This window comes from Psammomys obesus, unplaced genomic scaffold, assembly GCF_907164565.1.
Source record: "Psammomys obesus unplaced genomic scaffold, mPsaObe1.curated_primary_1811, whole genome shotgun sequence".
Taxonomy (NCBI): Eukaryota; Metazoa; Chordata; class Mammalia; order Rodentia; family Muridae; genus Psammomys; species Psammomys obesus.
This window is the reverse complement of record NW_026596085.1, coordinates 1,201,158-1,216,239: the sequence shown is the minus strand read 5'-3', so window position 1 is coordinate 1,216,239 and position 15,082 is coordinate 1,201,158. Positions and strand designations below refer to the sequence as shown.

The window sequence follows — 15,082 nt, the reverse complement described above, 5'->3', positions numbered from 1 at the left end:
TGTGTGTGTGTGTGTGTGTGTGTGTGTGTGTGTGTGTGTGTGTGTGTATACATATATATATATGTATGTATGTATGTGTGTGTGTGTGTGTGTGCGCGTGTGCGCCAGAGAGCTGGCATATGTAAAGATGTGTGTGTATAGATAGATAGATATTGGTATAGGTATAGGTAGATAACTTGAGCTTATGCAGAATTTGGCAGTAATGGAGAGGAACAGGGAAAGCAGGGAGGGAGGACACCATTACAGGGTGTACCAAAGCTGGGGGACAGGAGACATGGGGCAGGGCCCCTGAGAGCCAGTCTGTACCCCAGTTACCACTTCTGTGAAGGCCAGCAAGTTTCATACAGGTGTGAAAGGCCAGAGTGCTCCTCCTGGTTGACTGCAGCTGCGCCTCCTTGCCTCCAGGGTGTCAGCTGTGTATCTGGTTATGGCCGCAGAGAGCAAGCTGTGGGAGCTGGAGCCCTCCTTCCGCCACGTGTGACCTTGGAAGTGAGGTCAGGGTATCTGTTTGGTGGCAGGTGTGTTCACTTGGTGAGCCATCGTGCTAGCCCAGTGTCAGAGTTATAGTTTCTAATAGCAATTTATTTATGTAGGTGCTTTATGTGTATGAGTTTTTGTGTGTGAGTGTATGTGAACCACCATGTGAGCCTCGTGCCCACAGAGGTCAGGAGAGGGTGTCATACTCCCTGAGAGTCAGTTACAAACCCCTGTGAGCCACTGTGGGCCCCTCTGTGAAAATGGGAGGCCAGCTCTGCAGCTGGCTTCTGCCCCTCTGCTGGGGCCGAAGGCCGTGCGGCCCTGGGAGTTTTAAAGTCACTCCTGCTCCAGCATTCCTCTGACAGCTAGCTGCTGCCTCAATCATACTCACTAAATTTTTTTCATATTTAATTTCCCCTTGCAACCGAAATCTGTTTGTTCTTTATAAAGCTAATTGCTTTTATTATTCAGTTATAAACACTGTGGGGTTTCTGTGTCTGCCATGGCAGTCAGACTTGAGTGTGGCACAGGATCCCAGTCTGTGAATATTTGTTGAATGAATAATATAATAAATAAGCATTTCCTGCAACGCTCCATGGTGTCTGCAGGGAGGTGGTTTTGGATCCTCATAGTTAGCAAAATCTGCATGTGCTCCCGTTCCTCACAGGAAATGGCAGGTTGTTTGGATCTGGTGTTAAGCGCCACATGACTTGCAGGATATTTGAAGTCGTCTTGGTTGTTTCTGATGCTGGCCTTGCCGTGAGGGCTGCACTGTGTGGCTTAGAGAGCGATAGCAGGAGGAAAAGCCTGTGCATGCTCAGAACGAACAGCCTTTCCCCCCGGATATTTGCAGTTCAAGCTTAGTTGAATCTGTGGATGTGGGGTGTGCCGGCTCAGAAGCCCCATGGCACCTTCCTATGGATGCGGGTGTTAAGATAACTCAGTAAACAGATGATGTAGAAATTGTTGAGAGAGGAGAGGGAGAAAGTGGTCAGGGGCAGCTAATGAGAAGCCAGCTTTTGCTCTGCAGGGTGTGCCGGGGAAGGGGCGGAGGGAGGGCCGTTCTGACCTGTGTCTAGATACAAACCTGGCCTAGGTCTCCAAAGAAAGCCTGAGTGCAGCAGTGAGGAGGGAGGGTGGGGTGTGGCTCAGCAGAGTGCTTGCCCTGCAAGTGTGAGGGCAGACTCCAGCGTTCTCTGCAGTCCCGGGGCTCAGGGGGTAGATGGATCCCCCAAATCGTCTTAAACCCAGTATATGAATTTACCGTGAGGACCTGCATTGTCAGTGCATTCTCACGCCTTGGGCAGACCCGTATGGGAACCAAACCAGAGACCATTACTTAGCATGGTTGGCCATGTGCGGGGTTTATTTGCAGGGGACCAAGAGTGCGCGCACATCTTGCTGTAGCCTTTTCAGATGACTCCAGGAAGGGACCAGAAGCCATTCTGTTACACCTTGTTAGCTTCCTGCCAAAGACTTCCGTTTCTTGCATCTGTACCCACCTATTTTCACTCCTTCATTTTGCTTAACAAGATTATCTGTGCAGGAGAAAGACTGCCTCTGTCTCCCAAGTTCTGGGATTAAAGCCATGCACCACCGCCATTAAAGCTGTGCACCACTGTGCCTGGCAAAGGTTGGGATTCTTCCAGCAAGGCCCCAAGCTCTCTTACCCTCTCATGTCTGGGTTGTAGGTGCACAGATTGCAGGCCCACACTGGATTTCTGATTAAGTAGTTTTAGGGCGAAACCTGAGAATTTGCATTTCCGTTAGATTGCCAGATGATGTTTGAGTTGTTGCTCTAGGGACTAGATTTCGAGAACCAGTGGACTGTTCCTCCAGATTATTGGAACCACATGTATGGCAACTCACAAATGTGAATCTATAACCCAGGTCATCCCGAGCTCCTGACCAGTATGTATTCTTCCTCCTCTTCTTTCTCGAGACAGGCCTGGACTCACTATGTAGACCAGGTCCGGCTTGAACTCATAGACTGCCTGCCTCTGTCCTCTTACATGATCCACTTTAAGTCACTTCTATTTAAACATAGTCAAAATCAAATTGATGACTACCACACATCACCAACCCACACACCCACACCTAGACCCCCCAGCACACGTGAACATACACCATGCACACAGTGAAGTGGGGTTGTTAATTTGACAGAGACGTTATCTACATGAGGCTGGCCCGTGGGCAGGTGTGTGGGGTTTCTCTTGCTCATGTGAACTGGTATGGAGGAACCAACCGGCTGTGACTGACACCATTATTTAGGTGTGGGTCGTGGACTATACAGAAGGGCAGAAAAACCGAGCTGTTTATTAGAAGTACATGTGTGTTTCTTGCCCCTCTGCTCTTGACTGTGGCTGTAATTGCCTGTTCCAGGGCCTGCCCTCGTTGTCCCACAGTTATGGCCTGTACCCTGGAATTGTGGGCTAACATTAATCCTTTCTCCTCTGAGTTGCTTTTGTCAGGGTATTTTTATCACAGAACGGAAAAATGAATGAAGTCCCAACTGCAGCAACATCCAACAAATTATTCTTAAAACCTCCATCTTGAGTTACCAAGATGGCTCCAGGGTAGAGGTGCTTGCTCCCAAGGCCTGAGTTCAGGTCCAGGACCCACTGGAAAGGGAAATCTGGTTCTCTGCAGTTGTTTTCTGATCTCTGTTTCCATTCTGAAGTACTAAGTCGTCAGTTTTCTGTTTCTTTTTGAGCCAGTTTTTGAGCCTGATTTGTCTAGGAAACTCCTTGTGCTCTAAGTTTTCACATTTTCCACGCTCTTCAGGTTTCTGCCCTGTGCTGCCTCGCCGCCATCAGCCTGCCGGATGTCTGCTTCTTTGAAGAACGCTTTATCTTCTGAGTTATTGTTTTCAGGGTCCTTTTGTTATTTTTCTCTTTGTGTTCTTTAAGTTGGCTCATGAACTTGTATATAATTTCCTGTTGTACACCTAAGCTGTGTCTGCCTTTTTCTTAGCTTCTCTTTGGTCAGAGAACTTGCCTGTACAAAGGGAATCCGTCAGGACATGCCCAGAGTGTACTTGGTCTCTGTAACTCGTCTGCTAGTGTCTTGTGTTGTGACAGCCCCTTGGCTCACATTGTTCCGTCATGCTCGGGGCTTCTTGGTTCTCTCAGCTTTGCTGGGTCTCTCAGTGTTGGTAGGAAGCGTATCCAGGCACCTGCGTTTCACAGTGTCTTATGGAAACACCTGTAACTATGGCATCACCATTGCCCTGTGGTTCTGGTGGGTTGTGATTTTATGTTTTTAAAAGCTGTTACTGTGTGGGGTTAGGAAGTAGCTCCCTGAATACAACATTTGCCTGCCTCAGCAAGACCCAACTTAGGGTGTTCTAAGTACTATTAAATAAATAAAATTTTATTTGTAACTATCTTATTTTTTCTCATATAAGAACTTCAGAATACTTTTTATTTTTTTTTTAAATTTTTTTCTAGACAGGGTTTCTCTGTGTAGCCCTGGCTGTCCTAGAAATTGCTCTGTATAGACCAGGCTGGCCTTGAACTTAGAGATCTGCCTGCCTCTACCTCCCCAGTGCTGGGATTAAAGGCAAGCCGCCACCACTGCCTGGCTAACTTTAGAAAAATGTTGGTTACCACAAATTCCCATGTTAGATGCATTCAGTATACCACTCAGTCACGTGCTGTTAACTGTTTTCTGTACTTGTGAATCATATAGTCACTGTTCCTTTCCACACTTAGTCCTCTCAGATCAGCCGTCCTCAGTACATTGTTAGTGATAGGTACTCTAATGAGGATATTACTAGTAAATTCTCTCCATTTCTGCACGTGTGTGTATATATACACGTGTGTGCGTGTGTGTGTGTGTGTACACACACATGTAAGTGCTAGGTTTTCAAACGCTACTTTCTTTGGGGGTTCCTTAAAGCTTATGCCTCCCTTCCACCCCGCCAACCCCAGGCAAGGGAAAGGTGGTAAGGGAAAGGGTCTTCCTCCTGGGTAGGGTTGTAGGTTCTTTTGGGGACAGTACCAGTACCCATCGTCAGGAAACCCAGAAGTCCAGGTAACCAGCAGCAGCAAACGCAGCAGCAGGAGACCAGCAGCAAGCAGCCTCCTTGCAGTCCCCACCCCTCCAAGCCGCTGCAATTTTCCCTCTGGGCTATCGTATTTCTACCCTCAAAGTCCTCAGAGCTCAACTAATTCCAGCTGCCAAAGCTCCGCAAAGACAGTTAACAGGTGTGGACAAACTAAAATCCCCCCACTTGGGATTATAACAAAAACATGTTTACATAAAATAACCCAAAATATCTACAACATAATACATACCTATATGTATATATACACACATATATGTATACATACATACATACATACATATATGTATACATATGTACATATACACATATAATTGTATATATAAAATTATACATACTGTATGTATTTATATTAGATGTCTTCTTTTGAATGCTACATATTCTTTAAAATTGGACTTTAGAGGGAAAATTCAGCAATCCAAGAGGGAAAATGAAATTTTTATGGTGAAATACAGCAGGTAACAGAAAACTAAAGAACATGCTTAAAAGGCAGTCATGGAGACCGTGCTGGCAGCTGGGCTAATGTGAAGCTTGATTCAGTTCAGTAGCATCTTAGAAATTAGCTTGTCCAATTCCTGTGGCAGGAATGTGACTTGCTAGCATTGCCCTGGAAAGTAATTTTGAAACCCCAACATTCAAGCTGATTGCCGTTCCTTTAAATAAAGCCCAAACTCTGTCTGGTATCTAAGTGTCATGCTGTCTTCTAAGGAGGTAGATACATCCTTACGAAGATTACAGTCTTCTTCAAGGTCCTAGAGCCTCACAGCAGCCCTTACAGAACACTATAGCTCTCCTGGCTGTGGCCAGAAGCCTTCAGGGCCCAGAGCAAAACCTCAGCTTCACTTAGCAGACCTCAGGGGCGGGAAGTTCCCACTACTTCTGGCTCAGCCCAGCACCTGCTTTCCAAACCTCGCGCTGACCGCTTGCTCAGTCAGCCTCTAGTGGCCAAGAGCGAATACCTTTGGAGTGACAAGAAGGCAGGAAGCTTTACTTCGCTCTGCTGACCCTGTGGTCCACCTGTGTGGCCCGAGATTTCTCCACACTGACACCAGTAGTCCAGGCGCAGAGAGACTAGTGTTTATCTGGAGGACACAGGGGTTGGTGGCAGGACAGTGAGCAGTGCCTGAGCAATGCCAGCGTTCCATGTGTTGTCGGCATGGCCAGCATGTTGTGAGGCCCTGTTGCTTCTGCCCAGAGCTCCCCAACTGTCTACACCAGAGTCCACCGGGTGCCGCACCTTCTACATGCTCCCCTCGTCTGAGTGGCATTTTGTGGGTTTTTTTGTTTTGTTTTTTCCCCTTGGTTTTTTTGAGACAGGGTTTCTCTGTGTAGCCTTGGTTGTCCTGGACTCACTCTGTACACAGGCTGGTCTTGTACTCACAGAGACCCACCTGCTTTGCCTCCCCGGGTGCCTGGCTGAGTTGCAGTCTCATAGACTTAACTTACTGTCATGGCTTGTGTCCGAATGTGTGTGTGCGCCTTGGTGTGCACATGGATGTCAGAGGACAGCTTCATGGCGTTGGTTCTCTCCTTCCGCCCTCTTGTGGGTCTTGGGGATCAAACTCAGGCCACCAGGTTTATGCAGCAGGCGATGTACCCACCGTCTCGCCCGCCCTGTTGCACTTTAAGAAGGCTCCTTGAGCTGTCCTTAGCTTGTTGGCCGTTTTTGTCTGAGTGAACTGCTGGTCTGCGGGTCTCTGAGGAGCACGCTTATAAGCTGCGCGTCTCTGTCGTGAGCCTGGTTTGCAGCGTCACACCTCATGTCAAGATGTGGACAGGCCTTAGCAGAGCTAACAGAAAGCACATTCCCAGCGCGTCTTCAGCAAGCATCTCTACACGCTGTGCGCTCGAGTGACCTTCTCTTGGATCTCCTGGCCCCTTTCTCTGCTTAGCACGTCTGCTCATTTAGATCTCTGACGCTCTAGACGCCGCAGAATGTTCGTTCTCATCCGAGGCCGGCGCTGCTCAGCCTCCAGTGCACTTTGCTGTTCATTTGCTGGCAGAGGACCTTTCTGTGTCCCCGGCCACCCCCACCTCCCCCGCCCTCTGGGCTTGGGTTGCAGGCTGTGGCACCACACGATGCTCTGGGACTGAGGTACTCCCCACAGTTCTTGCTTTTAAATGGCATTGGTTCATCTCTTGTAAACAGTCAGTGTGTCAGGCTTCCAGTGACAAAGATGCACAGTGTCCCCATCTCCCTCCGTGGGGACAGTTGTCTACCAGTCTTCTTACTGTTCTTGATAGGTACTGCTGTTTTCTAAATGGGTTTTTAAATGCTTTCTCAGCTTAACCAACTTGAGGTGTTATTTATTAATTTCTTTCTATAAAGCATTAGCAACAGCCTGATGACACGAGTCTGGAATCCCAGATACCCAGGAGGCTGAGGCAGGAGAGTTACAAGTTCAAGGTCAGAATAGACAATTTATCAAGATGCTGTTCCAGAAATACAGTGGTTTTTTGTTTTTTTAAAGTGAGCTAGAGATACAGCTCAGTGATAGAGCAAAGCCTTGATGTGTGGAGGGACAGAGGTCATTGCCTATCACCTTTCCTCCTCCTGACCATGGACACCACGCCCATTTCCTTTCCCCTTTTCCCCTTTCTCCCTTTCCATCACAGTCATGTCTTCCAACACCTACCGTCTGCTGCTTAGTACCTGGAAGGGTGCAAGTGTGTGCACGTGTGCGCGTGCGTTGTTTATAATTGTGTGGCAGCACAGCTAAGCCGTGTGGCTTACCCTGACTGCTTGCCCTTTCTTAGTCAACATTTGGCTTTTGTAGAGGTTAATGCATCAGTCCTGTTTGTATTTTTATAGAGTCAGCTCTTGTCTGCTCTCCTTCTGCATCCTTTCTGTCCCCTAAGCTAAATTGTTCCCTTGTCTGGTAAAAGGCATTTCGGAGAAGGAGTGGGCGTAAACGAGGGCATTCATTCCGCCATGTTGAGTCTGAGCTCTACATCCCAACATTTTCTTTTTTTCAAGTATTTAATTTTTATTATTTATGCGTTCTCCTGCATGTATGGGACTAGTGCTGGGTGTGCGAGCTCACATGTGTGTGTCTAGAAAGGAGAGAAGAGAGTGTCCGTGTCGCATCTCTAGAACTGGAGTCATAGGCAGTAATGAAATGACTGGACATGGGTGTTGGGAACAGAACGTGGCTCAGAGGTCAAGTGTGCAGCCAGTGTGTTCTTAACCACTGAGCCACCTCTCCAGCCTCCAGGTCCCTGAGATACGGAGCGAGTTCAGGGCCAGCGTGGGCAACTAAGGCAGCTGTGCTTCCAAATAAACGGGGGCTTGGGTGTAGCTAAGGGTTGGGTGCTTCGTCTGTGTGAGGCAGGGGATCAGTTCTTGGCGATGCGAAGTTGGTCATTGGAAGTGCTCTGGCACGCTGCGGCTTCCGCTGGCCCCAGACCTGGCTTTGATATGTCGCACAGCCGCTTCTGGTGGTGTTGGTGAAGAGGCTCTGTCTGTCTTACTGTGTTGGTGCTGTTTCAGACTGTTGTGTATTTGTTTTTCTTCTATTCTGTGATTTCTTCTGTCTACTCCATTTCATTGTGTCTGTGCCGGGTCAGGATGGGAGCTCACCTTCCTTCCTTTCCTTTCTTGCTAGATAGCGCCAGCTGGCCTGGAGCCACCGTGTGGACCAGGCTGAGCTCACCTCATACACACCCCTCAGCCTGTAGAGGCTCACAGCTGCGCCCAGCCCCTGCCTTTTATCTGTTTGTGGACATGGCTCTGTGGTGGCCTTCTAGAATACTTCAGTCAGAAGTTGGAGTGAGCAAAGGCTTCTTGTCAGACGAGGGCGGGTGCCTGTTGTTCTGCTGGGGTGATTGCTCCCGGCGCCTTGTGCGCAGGCAGCTACCCCAGTGCCTTCAGTGCAGGCCTCCTCCGTCGGGCTCTGCCTGGGCTGTGCGATTATGATGGTGTCAGTAGAAACAAATAAAAGCTTGGTGCTTTAGCCCCTCTGCCCCAGACCATCAACAAGAGCCTGGAGTGCCCTTTCCCTAACAGCTGCCTGTGGCAGCGCGGAGGGGAGTCACCGTCGGTGCCTTGGGCACATGTCTGTGTAGTGGCAGGCACGATTTGCTGCTTTAGATTGATCTTCATTTTCTCCCAGCCACCCACCATCAGTGGTCGCTCTGAGGAGACCAGTGACGTCTCAGTTACTTATTCTAAGCAAATTGTCAGGAACCTTGCTGTAAAAGACCAAAGCCAGTCAGGAGGAGCAAGAGCAACTCTGACCTCAGGCTCTGCACCAGAAGAGTACAGGAAGGCTGTTAAAAAGACCCAGTACCAAAGTCGCGCCATCTAGAGTTCCAGACGGAGTGCTGGAGAAACTCAGTGGGGCTGGCCAGCTCCAGTCACTGACATCAGGACCGATGTTCTGGAGTGCATTAAGTAGGCCTGTGTGTGCCTCTGAGGTGGGAGCTGCCTGCTCTGCAGTCATTCTGCTGGTCTCATTTTGCTTTAGAAGCTCCCTTGCAGGTGAGGCTCCCTCTGTAATGGCCAGACAGCAGGTCCCCCATCATGCGCTCCATGTGGGTGGGGGTCGGATGGGAGTTGCCGTGACTGGCACTGTCATTGTATCTGCCCATGTATCTTCTCAGAAGGAAGTCCAGTCCTTCCTCTCGGGCTTCTTTTCCCCCGAATTGTCCAGGAGCCCACAGGAGAAGTGTTCCAGTGTCACACCCAGAAGTGAAGCGCCGTGGGTGCTGCTGGAAGCCTGTCTCACTGTGTGGCCCAGAATGCTGACTGCTGCTTGGCCTCTTCTCTTCTCCCCTCTGAGGCATCCTGAAAGTGGAACCCATTCTTCTCAACACACAGACACTCCTCTTGGGCTTCCAGGGCGAGGTTCCTGTTAGTCTCCTGGTGTCCTGAGGTCAGACACTTGACTCTGGGTAGAACAGGGTTGCTGACCCTTCCTTCCCAGAATCCACCCACTTCCCAGGCTGGGAACCTGCCACTCACGGGCCTCTTTTCCAAGACATGAGGCTGTCAGCAGGGCCTGGGCCCTTGGCTCCTCAGCAGAGGCCCAGGAGGACTCGGCACCTACATCCATCCTTGAACAGGGTGAGAAAGAGAGCAGCAATCCTCGTAAGGCCTCCGGTGACAGTCGCACACTCTCCTGGAGGCAGATCGGTGATGGCTCTCCTGCTTTGTTAACAGTACGCGCCGGTCTTTATTTTACTATAACGGTGAAAGGAGGTGTCTTAGGAAGCAGGCATGCCTGCACTTGGAAGGCTGAGGCAGGGGGATCCTGAGTTTGAAGGCTACAATAGTGATCAAAGCTAGCCCGTTCTGCATGGCCTTGATCTTGTCTCATTACAGAGGGAAAGGGAAGGAGAAGAGATTTGAGAGCTGCAGTGTAATTGGCGTGTCGCCCTGTCATTTCCTGTGTGAACAGTTTGCGGGCTGTCCATTGGACGACACAGCTGGCCTGAGCCTGCTTCCCTTTTCCAGTGTCCTTCTGTGCACTGTGCTCACACCGCCAGCTGTCCTCGTCCTTACCGGGGTTTCTGTCCCTCCCTGGGCTGCCAGAAACACCAGCCTTTGGGGAAGGTGGCTTCTTCTCAGCGCACACCTAGGTCCTACACCAGTGTGCTCCTGTCATGTGCCTTTTCCAAAACTCACACAAGTTAATTTCCCACTACGTGGGCTCAGCGTGGGTCTCGGCGCATGCCACAGTGTGAAAATTTGGGGTAGGATGGGGGTAAGTGAGGTTAGGGAACAATGACCAGCATGCGCTGTGTACATGTAAGACATCAATGAAAGCATGCAAGGTCAAGGACATGAAGCACTGGGGACCTTTAGATGACGCTCTCGGTTCAGACGCCGCAGCTCAAGCTGGAGGACGCAGCTGCTCTGATCACCTCACAGCTGCAGTGCTCTGTCCCCGCGTCCTCTCAGAGCTCTCTTGCTTCACTCTCTTACTCCTACCTGTGTGGGTGTCTCTGAAGCCATAGGCAGAGCCAGAGGGTAAGAACTGAACTGGCTTTCTCCTGTTTTCCGGGCCGGGAAAGTTGTCCTGTTGTCCTAGTAAATATCTATTCTTTTCTGGGCTATCCTCATCACTGTGTTCCCATAGCAGACACATAAAGACACTCCCCTTTAAAAAGAGTAATGAATTACATGCCTGTTGGTGGATGAAAAGGAACTCTCTGAAGGATTTAAAGCCTGGTTTGAAAAGCCAAGGAAACCCAGTCGTAGAGCCACCATCTCCATTTAAACGCACTGCTGACCCCTGGCGGCCTCTCCGCGCGGCTGACTCAGAGCTGAAGCGCTGCGGTGGTGTTCACTGTCAACTCCCGCTGGGGCTGCGGAGCTGTGTGTGAGCTGCAGGCTGGCACTGGTGTAGGCTAGTGCCTTTCCAGGTACTTTGTCTCTGAGCTAAGCAGTGCAGGGCAAACAGTCTGGTGGCTCTCCGCTGCTCCCTCCAGCGCACAGCAGACTTGAACGTCCCCAGTAGGCCTCATTCTGTATAGAATGATTTTGTTCAGACCAAGAGTCTGACTTTTCATTTTAATGCTGATGATTGTGTGCTACATATAATGAAGTCCACCTTTGCGTTTGCTTTTCCTTGCCACGACAGTACGATTTCACACTTTATCCCCAACTCAGGACCGTGTGTTGAAGCTCCCCGAGCAATTCCTGAGATGTGGCTGGGTGACAGTGTTGTACCTTTGGGCAACATCCGCCCTGCCCCTGGCGTTAGGCAGCCTGTTAGATAAGCCCTGTGCCCTCAGACCTCTGTCCTCTCCATGAGCCGGGGGTGTTGTTTCCAGGGCCCTCTGTAAACTGGCATGCTGGAAAGCAGGGCGCCGGAAGTCCAGCATTCCCGTAATCTGTGGAGGACACTCTTCTTCCCAAGTCAAACCTGAGTGCACGCTAATCTCGTTTCTACAGGGAAGAGAGACATCCCCTGGCTTACAGTGCTGGAGGGCTCTGCCCCGTCACCTTGTATCTGCGGGTGTGAACCTGAGCACTGGCGTAGTCTGTAGGTCATGGCCACGGCTTCGAGCTTGAGACAGGCGGTCACTTTCGTTTTCTTCCTTACCTCAGAGACTCCCTCGGTGTTCTATAACGAACACCTGGTTTTATGTTCAGCAAGAGCACATAGGTGAGCTCCTGTAGGTGTTGAGCTGCACATAGGTGCTTGTTTATTGCACGTTTGTGCATATGATTGAGCGTGTGCAGGCACACGCCCCTGAGCACCATGCCATGGTGCACACGGAGTCAGAGGACAACTCGAAGGTGTCTGTTCCATCTGTCTGCTATGTGGGTCTTGGGAGTTGAACCCCGATTCTGAAGCTTGGTGCCAAGCACCTTTGGCCACCGAGCCATCTTGCTGCCTTTGTTGTCTTTGAGACAGGGTCTCACTGTGTAGCCCAGGATGCTGTCAGACTCACAGCAGTCCCCCTGCCTCAGCCTGCTGAACGCTGCAGTGATGGTGTGTGTGTGGGGGGCTGGCTTGTGTGGCTGCTTCTACAGTGCCTTAAGGTCGCATCTTGTCAGGTTGGAGCAGATGTGATAAGGTGAGCCGTGTGTCCTGCCGCGAACCCACGTTCCTGTGGCGTTACGTGCCGGACGAATAGGTGGAGCTTTGGGGATTGTTTCTGACAAATCACAAAATGATTGTCATGGTTTCAGACCTGGAGAAAATGATTGGCTTAGAAACGTGGCTTCCTGAAGGGACAGACACAAATGCCCATTACTTGGTTACTTGGTAGAGAGCTGAGTGGCCTTTGTTTTCTGTGCCCATTCAGTTGTGCCCCTGGCTGTGTGTCAGCTGACCCATTTTCATCAGAAGGCCTTCTCTGTGTTCTAGTTCCCTGACCTGTGGCAAACCTGTAGCTAGTCCTGAGCGGAGATGTGTGCTCTGGCCAGGTCGTTGACAGATTTACCCCTGTCATTTCCTCATGGCAGTTTTCTCTATTTTACTTAGTTACACTGAAAAACATAAAGCAGAAACGTGTCTGAGAAAGATAGAAAAAATGTTTAGATCTCTGTCTCTCTTTTAAGTAAGAACTTCAGTTCGTTCTTTTTAAGATTTGAATCGTTGACTGCACAGTTTGGAAATGCCGTGCATGTCCAGTTCATTGTTGGACTAGAGAAATGACCAGTGCTGGTAATGCAGTTGTAGTTTTATGTGGCCCTCAAAAAGCCCTGAACAGTCTCCTCCACGCCCGCCGGAGCAGGTTTTCAGGGTCGGTGTGCTGCCTCCAGCCACTGCCTGTGCAGATTCACAAAGCCGCCCATGCGTGCTAATGCCATTTCCTTCCTGTGCCTGTCAGCTGACCATAGAAATAAAAATAGCTGCTTTCTATTTTTTGTTCCCTATTGAAAGTTGGTTGGACTGTATTTCAAGTACTTTCTCCAGCAAGTGGCTCTCTGCCGAGGCTTTTCCGTGACAGACAGTGGTGTAGGGTTTGTGGGCTTGTTTGCATGGTTCCCTCTTCACCTCACTGCTGACTCTGAATCCCAAAGGGATCCATGTTCCTAACCCAGGTCTCCAACCTCAATCACTTTCCTTTTTAAAGGTCTTGGGGGATTTCCTGTTGTCCTTTTATAGCCTTTTGTTTGCAACCAGCAGAGGCAGGCAGGCCGGCTAGGGTCTGCTCCCGGCTCCGCAGCTTCCAGCCAGCTGGCCATGTCCCCTTCTATTAAAGGGGCAGCAGTAGGACCAGCCTTGCAGGTTAATATGCAGAATGAGAAATACAATGAAATTTGTGTGTACTTCCAGGCAAAACCAAACATTTTACTATTGTAGTCAGGGGCTGGTAAAGGTTTTCTGTAAAGGGCCAGATGGTCTTTTCGGCTTCAGTAACCTGTCGTCTCTGTCAGAGCTGCTCAGTTCTGCCTGGACAGCATGAAAGCGGCCATAGACACTGTAAGTGACCGTTGCTCCTGGCGTTGTTCCAGTAATTCGTTTGTGAAAACAGACTGAGCCCAGCATGGTGGAACACACTTATAATCCTAGCACTTAAAAGGATTAGGAGTTCAAGGCCAGCTTCACCTGCATTGCAGGTTCACAGTTGGTCTGGATAATATGACACCCTGTCTCAAAAAAGCAAAAGAAAAGAAAAAACAGTGTAGCTTGGTTTGCTGGTACACATTTCTGCGCTCAGCACTGAAGAGGCTGGGACAAGAGAATCCCAGGCTCTAGAGAGTCTGGGCTACACAGTCTCTGTCTCAAAACAGACCAGAGACCCAGGTGATGGGCATAGTGGGACTAGGAACTACAGTCTGTTGACCCTGTCCAAGACTAATGAAAGGAACAACGAAAAAGATAAGGATATGGAGAGTATATTAAGAATTCTAGATAGCCAGGCGATGGTGGTGCACGCCTGTGATTCCAGCACTCAGGAGGCAGAGGCAGGCAGATCTCTGAGTTCAAGGCCAGCCTGGTCTACAGAGTGAATTCCAGGACAGCCAGGACTGCATAGAGAAACCTTGTTTTGGGGGGAAGGTGAGAGTTCTATTTAACTCTTACTTAAAGTGGATTATTGAGAATTAGGTTGACTTAAAGGCCTGAGTCTGCTGGCGATGTTAAAGGGGAGTTTCTATGCAGACAGGGACAGCTGGAGCCAGAGTGACCCTGGGTTGGGCTGCAGTTCGCCTGAACTCACTGACAGTTATCTTGTTATAACACACAGGCTTAAAGTCCACATCTGTATCACCCTCTGCTCAGTTAATGAACTCGCAGTGGAAATGTCAGCAACAGGAACCATTAAAGAGCATTTCTAGATGTGTCCTAAAGCCTAGCCTTTCTTGTTCAATTAGATACTAAAGAATAGCCTAGACGTGGGCTCGTGTGAGGCCCGAGTGTGACCCTTAGCACCACAACAAACCAAACAGCAAAAGCTACAGCCTTGTCCAAAATCTTATGAACTGTTTTGTGAGCCAGCTTTAAGGGCGATTTTTTACACAACAATTATTGTCTCGCTGTTTCTTTCCTATCAGACCATTGACAGTTACTGCTGTAGGGAGATTTTTCTGGCCTTTGGCCTTTACATCCAATCTATGTGCCTACGTCAGCCTCTAACCTTTACCACAGATGGGGGTGAGAACTAATTCCAGCTGTTTCGAGAATGTGCAGAGTGCAGAATATACCCCCTGCCCATTGTTGCCACTGATAACCTAACCAGCTTCCAAACTTCCTTTTTTAGAAACCGACTCAACAGGACAGAAAGACAGAAACCAAACTCCCGCTCCCACTGCCGCTCAGACTTCTGCTCCTTCCAAGTATCACCGAGCGCGATCCGGAGGGGCCAGAGATGAGCGGTACCGATCAGGTGAGAAGGAACTGCAAAGTTTTTCTGCCTGTAGTGCGAACTGTGTGCCCTGGGCAGTGCGGGCTGTGAGCCCTGGGCAGTGTGGACTGTGTGTCCTGGGCAGTGCGGGCTGTGAGCCCTGGGCAGTGCGGACTGTGAGCCCTGGGCAGTGCGGGCTGTGAGCCCTGGGCAGTGCGGACTGTGAGCTGTGAGCCCTGGGCAGTGCGGACTGTGAGCTGTGAGCCCTGGGCAGTGTGGACTGTGAGCTGTGAG

General features: G+C 49.8%; 1 protein-coding gene across 1 annotated transcript in view; it reads left to right on the top strand.

Annotated features, from left to right (window-relative positions):
• Positions 1-15,082, top strand: part of Dip2b (disco interacting protein 2 homolog B) — a 153,359-nt gene that overhangs the window by 61,880 nt on the left and 76,397 nt on the right. Inside the window, exon 3 of the mRNA XM_055626842.1 lies at positions 14,705-14,830. Within this exon, the coding sequence (XP_055482817.1) occupies positions 14,705-14,830 (126 nt within the window). The remainder of the gene's footprint in view (positions 1-14,704; positions 14,831-15,082) is intronic.